Source organism: Parasteatoda tepidariorum, chromosome 2 (assembly GCF_043381705.1).
Source record: "Parasteatoda tepidariorum isolate YZ-2023 chromosome 2, CAS_Ptep_4.0, whole genome shotgun sequence".
NCBI classification, from domain to species: Eukaryota; Metazoa; Arthropoda; class Arachnida; order Araneae; family Theridiidae; genus Parasteatoda; species Parasteatoda tepidariorum.
In genome coordinates this window covers 4,485,539-4,501,529 of record NC_092205.1, presented here as the reverse complement: position 1 = coordinate 4,501,529, position 15,991 = coordinate 4,485,539, and the positions used below count along the sequence as shown (strand labels likewise).

At 31.8% G+C, this 15,991-nt stretch overlaps 1 protein-coding gene across 11 annotated transcripts in view; it reads right to left on the bottom strand.

Moving 5' to 3' along the window:
* LOC107446947 (protein still life, isoform SIF type 1) overlaps positions 1-15,991 on the bottom strand; it is a 249,448-nt gene that overhangs the window by 116,245 nt on the left and 117,212 nt on the right. For all 11 annotated transcript variants that reach the window (XM_071177065.1, XM_071177071.1, XM_071177067.1 and 8 more), the window contains exon 4: positions 1,482-1,600. In XM_071177065.1, coding sequence (XP_071033166.1) covers positions 1,482-1,600 — 119 coding nt within the window. The remainder of the gene's footprint in view (positions 1-1,481; positions 1,601-15,991) is intronic.

Genomic DNA, 15,991 nt, shown 5'->3' with positions numbered 1-15,991 from the left:
CATACTCGTTGTGCATGCTGTCTGTCTGTCAGGGGTGACCATACACCATACTAGAGGCAACACACACTGTACAAGCCTCACTTTTATTGTCATCTTTTATCCTTAAGTTCAGACTACATTGGATTTACTGGCAATAGGTCTTGCTAGTGAATGGCACTTTCATTTTTGTTTTGCATACTTTATTATCATGGAATAAGCTATAACCATACCAAATTTCATTTATTTATATTCAGTATTTTTTGAGATATTTGGGAAAATGTCTTCCATCTCTTACTTTTGTCCACCAGTGCATTTTACGTAGTTTCAACCTTTTGTATGCAAACCAATTTCAATTACCTCATCAATGTTTCTAAATTGACTTATGACTAGTACCAACGTTCAACTCTTTAAAAATGTTTTTTTAATTACTACTTATTATTTATTTTGTTATTCTTATGACAACAAAATCAGAAGGATTGGTCATTGTAATTTCAGCAGATTTTGCCTTTATATTGGTTTGGTTAACAAGCAAAATAATTCAGATGAGTTCTTCCGAAAGAATAACAAACACCTGTTCCATGTTTATTTAAATTTAAAAAAAATAATTCGATCAAGAATAAAAAAGATAAATAGCACAAAAAAGTTTATAATAAAGGGATTCTCAGATTTCGTTTTTAAATTATCTTTAAATGATATTTAAAAATTGAAGAGTAAGTTAAATTTGAAAATATCAAAAATATTTAATTATAATTTATTAAATATATTGCCAATTTTTAGTCAATAACACATTAGAAAAGCACGAAGTGCTAATTTAATATTTTAGAAAGGTTTTTTTAATTATTATTATCAATCTGAAACTGGATATATTTTTAAGGTTTTAATCATAAGTAATAAACAAAGCAGAAAGCGTTGATTTAATACGCTTCAAAGTTCTGGAAAGAATCTGGATACATTTGGTTCAAAGAATCTGGATGCATTTTTAAGGTTTTTATTATACAATACTGCTCAGAAAAGCTCAAAGAGTTGATTTAATATTTTTAAAAGTTTTTTTAATGAATTTGAATTCACTTTTAAAGTTTTAATAAGACTATGAATAACTCAGTGGTGATAATAAAATAATGTTACAATAATTGAGAAGTATTGTAACAATAAAGTTGTAAAAATGTTTACTAATACTATCATAATTAAAGTTCGATAGTATTTTAGTAATTACGTTATAGTGGTGTGGTAAATATTAAGTTATAAGAATAATAATTAAGTTGTAATAATGTAATAATATTAGACCCATTAAAATTTAATTTTGGTAAAATAATCAAGCTCTAATCATTTTGATTTATAATTTTTCATACAATTTGCCCTTATTTCCGACATTTTGTAAGAAAGATAAACAATACTTATTACAGGAATATAATTTTATTGAATACACGAATGCTAAACTTTATTATATTTTATGAGTTCTACGAAAGATTAAAATAAAAACAAAAATTGAGTTTCATACTTACACAGCAGTCTCGAAACTGTTTGGCATCGACTGGCGAGGTAAAATTCAATCCCCAGGTATCTCCAGACGTAGGATCTTTCCAATAAACAAAACATTCGGAGGCCTGACCTAATCTTGTACCTATAAGTAAAAAAGAATAATTCGTAAAATTTTGTTAGCAAATATTAATAAGACGTTATATGGATTATTCACAGATAAATCCGATTTAAACTACGAATGTCATAATGGCAAGGAAAAATATAGTATTGTTCTTTCTTTCGATGCAAATGATCTGTATTTGAGGAGAAAAAAGGAGTAAACCTATCTGCGCTATGTACAATGCTCAAAATAAAATACGGATCACCCTGAATAACTTTTGATTCGAATGATCGGATTTTCACGTTCTAAGACTCCATCTTAAAGGTTCGAGGGGATTACTTCATATATGCTAATTAATTAGTACCACTGATGATTTAAGTCACGAAATCAGGCAGAAAACGTACCTTATCTTCCTTAAAAAATACCTTTTTTCGAGTGATGCGGATTTCTGACCCAAAAATATAGGGAGCAGCCGCAATTTACGAAACAGGGTCCTCATGGAGAGAGGTCCAAAGTGTGGACACCTTGATATTTATTTTATTTTTTTGCGCAATTTCACCCTATCTCGAAATCATTTTTAGGGAATTCCAAAGTGTTTACGCACAGTTAAAAATTAGTTTGTTCAAATATAATTCCAGGCAAAATATAACTTTTAGATGATATTAATTATTTGTTGTTATTTATGTAAAAATTGCGGAAAAAATTTGAATTGAAAGGCGTACATTTTCTAACATTATTTTAAAGAATACAATTTAACATGTCAACATACAAAATTTGAGTGAATTGGGTCAAATAGTTTTTCAGAAATCGTCATTATTTGACCGATTTCGCTCAAATTTCGCATTTTGCCATGTAAAGTTGCATTCCTCAAAATTATGTAAAAAAATTTTAAAAACTTACAATTCAAAATATTTTCGACTATTATGAAATAAAATAATAAAAAAATAATAAATATTTGTTAAAAGCTATTTTTTGGATTGTACTCGGATAACTGAATTTTATAATGCTGTTCAAAATTTTTTCAATTCGCTTAAAATAAGACGGAATACGAAAAAAATAAAATTAACACTAAAGTGTCAAAACTTTGGATCGGTCTCCTGATCATACTGTGTCGATCATATTCCCTATAATTTGGGGGGGGGGGGGGGATATTTAAGAATTGGAATGAATTGAAAAAAAAAGGTTTATCCAGAGAAAGTTCGGTTTTGTCTCTAATTTCTGAAATTAAAATAACGTCTGCACTAATTAATTAGCCTATCTGAGGCCACCCTCTCAAACTACTTAAAGGGAGTCTTAGAACAGGAAGATCCTATCATTAGATCAAAAGATATTCAGGGGGGAGGGGGTCCTTTTTTTATGTTTCGCTCCGCACATTGTGTAAAAGATAAATAAATAAATAAATAAAGAAAGAATGGAACACACTTCTTGATAAGATTTTCACTTACTAAGACTAAGTAGTAACGCTGTCTAAGACTCAAGAGAGCAGTTGAAAGTTAAGACCCCTGAATGGAAATTTTACTTTCTGCTCTTTTCGCCAAACCTCGAGAACCATTTAAGCGAATCTAAAAATGTTGCATACAGCTCAAAAAGTCTTTATCTAAAAATAATTCCGAGCAAAAAAATTTTTTAATAATTGTTTATACTTTTTTTAAAATTTAAATTGAAAAATAGAAGAAGTAAGTCATGCAATTTCCCCCCTCCTTTTAAATGATGTGATTTTAATTAATAAAATACAAAATCGGAGCTCGTTGGGTCGACTGGTTTTGAAAAAAATCACACATTTCAAATTTAATTCCTTATGAACTGTATTCAACCCATATCGTTCACATTTTGTCTTCTATAATTAAAGACTTTATAGCTGACGAAAAAATTTGTATACTTTAATAATTAAAATTTTTCGACTATTTTGAAACAAAATAATAAATAACAAGCAAAATAATTTTTTTGCATTAAATTGTCTTTGGATTTCATAATTTTTTTTAAAATTTTATGCAAAAATGTTTGATTCAGTTATATAGTTTTTGAAAGACAGTGAAATACGTAAAAACTAAAATTAACATTAATGGGTTCAATTCGAACTTTTAACTGCTTTCCTGGCCGGATTCTAATTTTAGATTATATCTATTGTTATAAACATATTTAAGGTGACTCACTCATATCATTATGATAAAGTTTCAGTAAGAGGAAATCCACTTATTAGTTCAAAAGTTATTCAGAAAATTTCTTTTATTTATTTATTTGTTTTTGTTTTACAATAAAAAAGGGGGGAGGGGGAACACTTAAGTGATTAGTTTGTGTGAGGTGTAAAGGAATGAAATAAGAATTTTTTTTTTACCAGGATAAAAATCAGGTTTTTATGCAACTTGACTCATAATTGCTAATATTATTCGAATGAGAACTTTAAAACTTTTTTATTGATATAAATGCCAATGCCAAGGGGAAGGAATATCTTTTTTTTTAATTTTTAGAGAATGTTTTTCTAGAGTTTCATTATTTTTAAGATTTCGAAAAAGGCTTACATTTAAATAAACGAGACATTTTCTCCAACTCCTTGCATGAGAAACTTCATAGATATTATAATTAGCAAATGGATCGGTGCAATTTTTAATGACGCTCTAATTACAAGCAATATACATTTTGGTATATTTTAATTATAAAAAAAACAGTCCAATGGTTATTAAAAATCTGTTAGATTATCGGAATTACAGTTGCACTAAAATATAAAATCAAAAAAAGTAGTTTGAAATTTTTTCTTCATTCCTATTCAAAAATGTATCAATAATTAATTTTGAAAGTTAAATAAATTTCAGTGAGGAACAACTGTTTCTCTTAGACGTAAATGACTGCTAATAAGTGTAAAGGTGGAAAATTATTGTTCGGAGGTGAGCCGTGTTTGGAAGATTTTACCTTTAACGCAGAAAAAGACATCGGTGGCGTTTCATGCGGTATTTCATAATCATAAAATATTAAAATGCTAAATATAATATTTTTCACTTATTTTCACAAAAATTCATACAAAATAATGAAATAAAATAGGAAAAATATGTTTAATAAAAATTCTGCTTCAAAGGGTTCACCGGGATAGCTTTACGGTGTTTCAACAAAATCGCACACACGTATTTTAAATAAATTCACGAAATTGCCTACTTGTGTGAGGTTTACAGAATTAAACGCTATTTTTTTATTCATCATCCTCATCACAGTTAGTCAGACAGCCCAATGAGGGCCAATGTCTTCCTTATGAAGATTTCTCCGTAACGACTTCCAATTTTTCTTTGATCTCCAATTCTTTTCTTTAATTGCAAGAAAAGCAGACTCTACCGAATCAGGCCATTTCAATCGCAGCCTTCCCCCACTTTCTTGTTCCAGTGGGCCTAAAAAACAATATCTTTCTTATTGTGCATTACTCATTCGAATCACGTAGGCCGTCCAAGTCATTCTATTCATTTTCATGTATTTAATAATATCATGTTGTTTATAAATCTTGTACAGTTGAAAGTTAAACCTCCTTCTCCAGTTATTATTTTATTTTACACCACCCAGTATACTCCGCAAAATCTTTCTCTCAAATGTTGCGATACTATTTTTCTTCAGTTTTGTCTTTTTTTTTATTAGTACCATCGAAACTGCCAACAAAAACATTTTTCTGTTTTTTTAATTTGTTCTACTGGTAGGTGTTCCTACATACCTATCGCACATACAAGACTTGGGGGGAAAAAGGAAAGGTTTTTTTCCCGGGGAAGAAAGCATGCTCTCTGACAATTTTCCATTTCATTTAAATCGAAAAACCGGGATTAAGGGTAAGAAAGGATGCACACATTATTGCAGACACATCCAAAGGGGGCTTCTCGTGTTTAATTCATGATTCCGACCTCCCTTTCTTTGATGGAAAAGGAAAAAGGGCAGGATTCCTTCAGAATACATGAATGGCAAATAAGTCTTAAGTATTCCGGAAGAGGGTAAAAAGAGAACAAAAAAAAAAAAAAAAGAATCCTGGGCGTTTGGTATGTAGGAAGGATGATACGGTGGAAATTGAATCCTTTTTAGCAGCTTTAGATTTCTCGATCCTGTACTCTGGACACCTAAAATACTTAGTTAGATGGAAACTTTATCATACCGATTAGATTCTTTAAGATATGCAAATTTTACGATTCGAAATTCGTTTCTTTCGATTTAAATACTAATTTAATCTAAGATGTAATATTCCATCAGATATTTGGATTTTCGGTTCACTTTAAATTTTTTCAGTCTTAATGATGGGGTGATTTTGGTTTTTATTAATGGAGCAAATAAGTTTTTGAATGAAAAGAACAATATGAGTTCAACTGGATTTCAATTGCCAAAGATTAAAGTCACGGCAATTATAATACACAACTGTAATTATTATTTTGGTGACACATATAAACCATCTCATTCTTATTGCTGAATTGATCTTGATGTTAAAGATTTTCAGTGGTTATCCCGTCAACCACTTTCGCCAACACTGCATATATCTTCCAAATTTATTTCAACAAGGAATGAACCATGAAGAAATAGACAAAATGTAAATAAAATTTTTGTATGCAAAAAAAAACAAGAAAATATTTAAATCTGCACCACATCCAAATTTATTTTCAGATTTGGCAAAAATGGTCGACGGGATAATACGTAAGTTTCGCTTAAATAAAGTGAAACAACGCTTTGATAGATTTCTATAGGAAAAAATTAAAGTGACACTCATTATAATACACAACTTTTAGTTGTCGGCTTGGTGACGAATGCAAATCACCACAAAAGTATTTAGACAGTATTCTCAGTCTTATGGATGAATTAATCTCGGTGTTTTTAAATTTGTAAATAAGTTTCTGAGTGGGTTAAAAAAGTGCAGCATGATTTTCATAAATTTGTATAGGCAAAGAAAATAAAGATGACTTCAATTATAATACGCAGCTTTCAGTTGCTGGTTTGTTGTCAACCATCACAAAGGTATTTGGTTAGTATTTAGTTTTATTGATTCATTAATCTTGTTGTTGCTAAATTTGAAAATAAATTAAGCTGTTTGAAGAAGATCAGGTTAAAAGAAGGTTCAAAGAAAAGCAGGTTCTGACCAGGTAAAGAAGATTCAGACAGATGGATTAGATACCAAAATGTTTTTACTAGATTTCTATAGCCAGGAAGTGAAAACCGTCACTAAGGTATTTAGTGTGAAGTAATTTGAGCATTCAAACCTTATACCATGCGACAGCCTTGTGAGCGTCGTTCTGTATCACGTTCAATTGAGTGAAATAGTCCAGTTCGATTCCAGTTTAAGTTTAGTACGATTTACACTCAAAATGTTTATGAAAATTATAGTTTAATAGCGTTTCAAAATCTGCTTTTTTTCCGAAACTAGTAGCCTAATTTCTGCAGATGTGTTGGCTTTGAATCTTTCGTAACACTTTGGAATCAAAAGTACTCAATTAATATGTTTGAAACCATATACTTCCATAAAAACAGAGGTGACCATTAGAGTGGGTCTAAAAAAATGAATTTTCGAATTTCGGAACACTTTAGTGCGGAAAAGTTGCCTATTGTCATAGGAATAAAAACGGCATGAAAAATTTAAAATCGGTAAATATCTTTAGTTAGCGCATCGTACTTGAAATTAATAGAACGATCCCGCCTTTTTAAATTTTAAGTGGGATTTTGAAATAATCCCACCTTAAATTTTTACGATTGATAGATAGTTTAGTATTCCAAATAAATTAAGTTATTTGAAATAATTTAATTTTTTTACATTTGCTCAACGTTTTAGAGAAAAAACGATGTTTACCAATTTTCCTAATTTTCATATAGCTCATTATCTAAAATCAGAACAGCTTAAAACTCATCACTTACAGATTATTGCACTTCGAGATTCACTTACTTTTTACCAAACATACTATTCAACTTTTTAGCCGGTTATTTACAGCTATTGACAAAGATTTTCAGTGGAATTAAACTGCATAGTTTACGTTTTTTTTACACACATGAAGTGTGATTTTCTGGACAAATGAGGCATAGCGTATCTAGTCTTTGGTGTTGCTCGAATAGAGAGTCTTCTCTAGTTTCCTGTCCATATATTTTATCCAATGTCTCAGTCACAAGTTCATACTATCCCACAGCCTAGGGGATTTTATTTTATAACCGTCGTTGAACAGCCGATCCAATTTAATGGGTTTACGACTACTTATGTTCAACTCCGTAACCTTGTAATTTTTAACCTAATCCAGAAGACAAGGGGATTCCTGGATCGTGTATTGGGAGAAGTTTTGCCTTCTTGGAGGAGTTTTTAATAACGCTAACCTGCATTTGCGTTACATGGAGAGGAAGACCACGAGAACCTCCCACAGTTAGCCTAGTGGCAAAGGGACTCTAACCCATGATCCATCTACCACTGAGGGTATTTCTTGTCAGCACTGTGGTCGGCGCAAGCCGAATGCGGAATTCATATCGACAGGCATTCGAACCCGGTTCGCCTCGTTGGAAGGTGATCACTCTATCCCCTGAGCCATCGCGGCTCAAACTTGGTACTTCTCAAATGTGCGTAATATCAGAATTAATGGGTTATTTAATATTATCCTCACTTAAGTCGTGGAGTATTGGAGAAGAATATACTAAGCAAGAATTTTGTTTAATGATTACAAAATAATACGAAGGTTGAAAGTTCATCCCTAATGCCACGCCATTTTTAACAATCTTTTTTCTTTGGAACGGTTTTGTCTTCTTTTTAAGATTTATCTTGTATACAACTTAAAGATTCGGTTGGCAGCAGTTACCCGTCTGGAATAGGACTAAGGAATTTGTCAATTGTCAATTCTGCTGGACAATGGTCGGAGGTTACAATGAGGCCTGACAAGGGTCGCATTCGAAATGAGCATATTGTAGGTAGGAATTTAAGCAATGACCAAATTTCGTTCAACCGAAGATCAACTTTCTAGCTTCGAATTACTTTGAAATCACTAATTGAGCACCGTGGAGGCTCAGGGAATAGAACACTCGCCTCCCCAAGTTCGAATCCCAGCTATTGATGGTTGATACGAATTCTGCTCCCGACTCACACTGACCACATATAGTCTGTACACAAACAGCACGAGACGCATTGGCTTAAGGCACTGAGCTGTCATTGTGAGGGACTGGAGCTCAATCCCCAGTGGTGGCTCTAAGCACACCCAGCTTCAAATAGATGGGAAGTAAAGGCAGCTCGTGCTCCATCCATACCACATTGCGTCTCATTCATCACGAAACTGTTCTCTTAAACTCTATGAATCCTTGACCCACTTTTGAGAGAAATTTTTAAAGCAATTTTAAATGACACGGATTTGAAAATTAACATAGGGTGAGTCGGGGGGAGATGGGAATACTGGCAAGATGGGCACATCCGCAAAATTTTCTTTTGATTTTTCAGGTTGCAACACTGCAGTCGATAAAGGTCAGATAAGAATACGAATAGAACTGTCTACTACTAAACCCTTGGAACCTTAGATTTTAGCTGACTTTAACTGCGGAAAATCACACTTTTAAATTGAAATTTCTAAATGTTTACATTTATAATAGATTAAAATTTGTTCTTTTGATTTTCTATTTTTTTTCTTGAATTTTTTTAAATAAATGTATGGAAAGCAGCTTCGGCTAGGAATTGGTTGGGACGTGGCGTGTTTTTGCTGCCGGCCGGAATTTTCCAGCCGTCGGCAGGCAGATGGCACTTTTGCCCTGTAGTTAGTACTTGCGAAAGATTGCAGGTCTTCTCAACTCATAGGTTCATATGTTGTGTTCTAATAAGGTCTGAGTCGTAGTGGCTCAGGGGATAGAGCATTCGCCTTCCAATGAGTAGAACCGGGTTCGATACCCAGCGATGACTGCTCAATAGGAGTGTCGCACCCGGTTCGCACCGACCACAGTGCTGACGTAAAATATCCTCAATAGTAGACGGATCATGGGTTAGAGTCTCCTTGCCCTCAGACTAGCCGTGGGAGGTTTTCGTGGTATTCCTTTCCATATAAAGTAAATGCGGTTTAGTTCCATCAAAATAAGTTCTCCTGAAAGGCAAATTTCTCCCAATACTTGATCCAGCAGTTCCCTTGTCTTCTGGATTGGGTTCAAAATGTCAAGGCAACGGAGTTGAACAACAGTAGTCGTGAACCCAAAAATTAGGTCGGTTGTTCAAAGACGGTTATAAAATAAAATAATGTGTGACTCCAAGTCTTGAGTCAATGAATTCGGTATTTAGTCCTTCAGTGATGTTGTAGCCTATGTGGAGATTTTCTAGAACTTACTCATAGACAATTAGGCTTGGTTCTCTTAAGCCGATGTCTAAAAGATCACTTTAAGTTATGCTCATTTTTTCTGACGTTATTTTATACCAGCGGGATGTTTATATACCGTTGATTATTTTTGCAGCATTATCACGTGTGGAAACGAGAAGTATTAGATGTGTTACTGATGATCTTTTTCCACTGAATCAAAAAGTTACTTAATAATGTCTAAAATGCCAACCATTTATAATTTGGTTAGATGATGCAAACTGGAAATTCATTTTCATCCATATAAAAGAGAATTATCCATGACAAATATAACGGCCATTTTGTAACATACGTACGGCACTGATTTTGAGAAGATTCGATTTTGAGAAGATCAAATCGATGATTCAGACTCTTGAGAGTTTTTCGAATGTTCTCGCTTCAGTGAAGATAGAAAGTCATTTAAAGTAGAAATTGTTTCGGTCATTTATTTGCCATTTTTTAAACTTATTTATTTTTTCCTGGAGAAACTTCGTCGTACAAATTATTGTTTTACAATCTGTGACAAATGGTTTCTACTCTTAAAAGTAACAACATTCTTCCAACTTAATGTCATTTAATACAGTATTAAAGTTGAATTAGATGCTTGCATTTAATGTGTGCTCAATTTAATTAATTGCATTTCAACATTTTGTAATTTTTGTAGCAACTCGTGTAAGTGACCCTTCATGTCATTCCGATTTAAACTTAAAATCAGTTACTTTCTAATTCAAAATAGTACATTAACTCGAAATGAAAAGTGTTTACCATAATCACGAGACATTCCCGAATTTCAATTGTGCTCAAAATTTCCGAGTTTTTGGCATCGAACAAATATCGTAGGTGTTGACAGCCACCACACGACAAAGAATTAACGATAGGGATTCCCAATAATAAAGCAAACTCCATTCATAGCCCGAAGCCGAGCCCGGCCGGGATACGTCAATTCATTGTTACAAATTCTCTAATGTTGATCCCCCAGCCGGGCAAAACTTCCGGGTATTGCGGGATGCCTTTGTAATGCCTCAAGAGATGCAGCATCGATTACTACTAAATTTAGAAACCTTGCTCCTCATCCCCCCCCCCTGTGCAGATCCTTCTTACATCTGTGCTTGCCTTTCTTATTACGGTGTATTTTCTTTGGCGTAAAAAATAAGCAAAAGTGCACGGATCACAGTTCCATAGATAATTGGTTTTCCTTGCTTTGGCGAAGAAGCCATATCTTTCGAAAAATTGCGAATTCTATACCCATTTTCATCCGCTTTGGCACGGCCAATGCATATTCCAAAATCTCTATTGGACTCACGTTTTTTCTCCAAACTATAATTATCCTGAAACTTCGGATTTTGAATATGTTTTTGAAATTTTGAAAATGATTGTTGAAAGGGGAAAAGAAATGTCTGCGTTATTGTTATGTAAATTTTTTAAGAAGACTGCTTTGCTGTTTCGGAGAAACGAAATTGAAGCATAAAGGTTTTTTTTATCTAACTATTTCTGGTATATATGAAATATTTAGAAAGAGATCTGATAGTAATTCTTTAAAATTAGATTTTTTTAAAAATAGATGCTTCAAAAAGTGTTCTTGATACAAAATTGAACATTAGTTTAGTTTATCAGCTTTAAAAAGTAAATATAGTTAAATTATTATTAATTAAAGCTTGTATTTTTGGGTTTATTTAAAAAATAATAAAATGTGTGGTGATTAAGAAAATGAAGAGCAAAATTTCAGTATTGAAAGTCATGTAATTAACTCGATGAAATATATAATAAAATAAAAGAATTAAAGATAAATAAACATTAAAATGAAATTTGATTAATCAAAAAATAATTAATCTAAAGTCAAAGTTAATTATCAACTAAAAAAATTAATTATTAAATAAAACTATAAATTATAAAATAGAAATGATTATAAAATAAAAATGAATATAAAATAAAAATGATTGCAAAATAAAAATGATTGTAAAATAAAAATGATTGTAAAATAAAAATAATTATAAAATAAAAATATAAAATAAAATTAATCATAAACTGAAATTGAAAAATATTCACCAGCATTATTAATGGAAAACTGGGCACTAATTGTAGAAAAGATCAAATAACACGTTTAATCGAAATTTAGAGACAAACTATGCCGATGTCCAAAGTGATTTTTTTTTCAAATTAACTTATTTTTATTTCAGATTAATGTCATTTGCTATGATTGTTTGCTGATCCCTTTTATTAGAAATATTATTCTCTTATTTTATTTTATAACTGGCGTTGAACAGATTTCCAAATTTTAGATTTTACGTCTAAAAATGTTCAACGCAGAAGACAAGGTAACAATTGAATCAAGCCTTGGAACAAAGTAGCTTTCATGGAGGATTTTTTGACGGAACTAACTCGCCTTTGCGTTACATGAAAAGGAAAGCCGCGAAAACCTCTTATGGTTAGACGGGGTATCCATGATCCATTTATTGTTGAGGATATTTTACGCTTCGATTCCCTTATTGTGATTTATTAAAGAAAAATACAAAAAAAAATAATAATTTGGGGAGGATGTAGTAGGCTTATTATTAAACTGATTAAAAAATATATAATGTTAAGTTTTTCGACTTGCATAAGATTCGAATTAAATTAGTATTTTTTTCGTGGAAAAAGGAACGATACTCCGGGAATTGAAAGATTGAAAGGATTGAAAGATTGACATTCTTAGGATTGAAAGATTGACATTCTAGAACAAAAAAATCATTATTTTGATGCATTTTTAAGAATTAAAGCTCAGATTCTAGAAAGTTCAAAACATAATTTCAAAAAACTTTGTCCTATTTTGAAGTTTTTAATATTTAGTATTTAAGTTGAAAGTTAAAAAGGTTAAGACATTATGAATAATAGTGAAGGTTTAGTTTGAATGTGAGGCATGAAAGTAATGCAGTGTAAAATAAACANTATATATAACACAGTAAAAAGATAAGAAAGAATAAAATAAAAGAGGAATTAAGGAAGAAATTTGAGAAAAAGTAATAATAAGTTTGCTTAACTGCCCTTAAGTTGCAAATACATAGGAGAAATAAATTTAGCTTAAAAAAAACAAGGAGGAAATATAATTTTAAAAAGAATAAGAAAAACTATAAACAAATAAAATGTTTTTAAAAATATTTAAAATTTTTCAAAATTATTGCATTTTTAAAGAAAAAAATCAAAAACACCGGAAAAAAAAGGAAAATGCATAGCCTCGTCGTCAGCTCACACGATTGTATCCGGAAAAAGGAGTGCTCGTCCGTCCGGTTACGAGAGTAGTCTGTTTAGGAGAAGGGTTACATTAATAAGGAATACTCTAGCCATCAATTGTTTTTAGAATAATTGCAATGATTTAGAAATAATTAAATAATCTATAACAACTATTTACATTGACATTTACTTAAGCGTAACGAAATTATAATATTTATGGTACAAAAAGAGATGATTAGGAATTCTTGTATATGCCTTCGTTATACCAGTTGAAAAGAAAGATGTGATGGAAGTTATTTCTAAACAGCTGAGACTCACCCTATCTTCATGGTACATTTTCAAATCATTTAGCATCGCTACACCAATTTCATTATTTTTCGATAGATTAAAATGTCTCAGTTCCTTAATACAAGTTTGAGCATCACTTAAAGTTTTCATTTTTGGTTTGTATTCAGAAAGCAATTGAGCATCAGTGTTTTCATTTTCACTCTCGGCATCATTATTTGCAACCATTTCAACAATTTCTTCCATATTTAAATCATTCCTTTGACACTCAATATTTTGGTCAATGTTTACAAATCATTACAGTTGACAACACTTTCTCCAGTCAAGCGAATCAAATTTGTTAATTCAGAAAAAAAAAGCAACAGAATTTGTGTCATCCACGACAGCTGTAAGGATATTGCATTCTGATGTATCTTTTTTGAAGCCTGCCTTAGTGTAACAGTATAAAATGGTTGAACTTTTAACTTTTTTCCAGGCTGCTATTATCCACAAAGAAGCTTTTAAAACATCAATTTTTATGTTTTCTTTATTTAGCTCATCTATAGCTCGTAATCAAGTGTTTTAAAATGAGTTGCCGATAAAACACTTTGAAGTCTTTAATAACATCTTAATGAAATGTTAGGCAAACAAACGTTACATTTGGAGGAACGAATGCAATTTTTACATTCTTTAGATTAATTGTAGGGCGAGACGCTGCGTTATCAAGAAAGAGAAGAACTTTCCTGTTTTGGCAGCCCATTTTTTTTATCATGTTCAAGCAACCACTCAGTCATTACATTCTGGGTCATCGTCAATCTACTTTTTGTTGTATTCCAAGTCTAAATAAATTCATCCCTTTAAAACACTTATTTGATTTTCCTATTATCAACTCTTGTTCTTCCGTCATACTCGTGCAAAGTAAAATCGTCAATCTGTTTTTTGACGTTTTACCTCCTTCACACTTTTCCGGTAATACCCGAAAAAAATACCAGTCTCATCAGCATTTAATATGTCTTCGGGTCCTTCAATAAGGAAGGTAGCTTCTCCAACCATTCTTTAATCATGTCACAGAAGCGAACTCTTTGCTTATTGATTTAAAAAAAATCATATGCCTCTTTCTGAACTTTTATAACCATCCATTGGAAACTTTTAAATACTTTATCCCCAACTTCTCAGCTGCCTCTCCAGTCTTTTCCTGTAACATTGGTCCTGATAATAAATATTTTTTGCTTCTAACTTGAGGAAACCATTCAAAAACGCATCTGTCAATTTTAAATCCAGGTCCATTTTTTTAAGTTATTCTAATTTGGTTCTAATTTGGTTAAGTTATTCCATTTTCGCACCAAAGTTTCCTTAGTTTTTCCCTACTTTTAATGATGTCTGCTGCCTTTCCAATTGTAAAGAGTTCTGTCAATTTTTGGACACTGCTTTTTTGATGTTTGGAATACTCTAAAAGTTCAATTCTTTTCCATTAAAGTTAAAACTTTACGAGGCATTGTTGAACAATAAGAGACTTTCTCAAGAACACAGATCTTTTAAAAGTTTTATCTCAAACACTCATTCAACATATGTACTAGTTACAAAGAAATGAAAATGTTTTTCATAATTACTCAGATATTCAAGTGATTCATATGATAGGGACACTTATTATTATGTCACAACCCCAGTCCATTTCTATCAATTCCTCCCCATCACATGATAAGAAAAGTGGTATTACCTCCCCTGAGAGTAAATGCATATAGAAAAAGTAATAAGACAATTCTTACCTGTAAGACACCAGCAGGCCCTATTCACTATGGATCAAGAGTCTGAATAAACGTTTGATTTATATGAACAACTGGATGATTAAGATTTTTATTCTTTTCTTTTAACCCAGGTAGGGTGAGTGCAGATATCAAACTGATTAGAAGTAGAAAAGAAATTTCAGTGGGGAATTGACGTGTCACTTAAACTTGTGGGGGTCTTAAGAGTGAGCATGTGGGGTCACAACTGTGTGGTCCAGATAAAAAGAGCCAAAGAGGATGTTGTCTGAAATATTTTGCATGAGCAGAATCACTTTCCTTTCTTTCTTGAAGATAAAGAAAGGTGACAGGAGAATGATAGAGTCTTTAGAGTTGAAATAGCTTAATGTTTTTAGTTATGGATAAGGCAAAAAATTAACATGTTTTAAAAAATGTTGGACAGAGGCATTTTTTTTTTTCAAATTCAGAAAAAGTCGTGTCCGGTTTGAAGAGATAGAAAATAACGCTTCAGGGCAAAAATGACTGTCCGCGTCTGGTTACGGGAGTGTCCGCTTTGCGGAGAATGTACACAATGGTTTATTCATAGAAGATTCCCGGAGAATTAAAAATATATCCATATTGAGAGGCGTCCGTTTGAGTGTCCATGACAGGAGGTTTCACTGCATGTATATATATATGCACGTATAAGTTTAGCTCTAAATTTTTTATTTGAGATTAAAATCTGTATTTGTAAAGTTTGTAAAGATACATAATTCAAATTTAGAAAATAAATAACTTCAAATATGTTACATTCGTATCATAAAAAAAATCATACTTCTTTCATTGGAAGATCTACAGTATTGGATGTGTCTACAGTGGCCCCATTAAGACAAATCTGTTTGTTTGTGCCTAATTTCTGGTTAATTATAATTATACAGTGTAAGAGAAAATATCGAAATAGG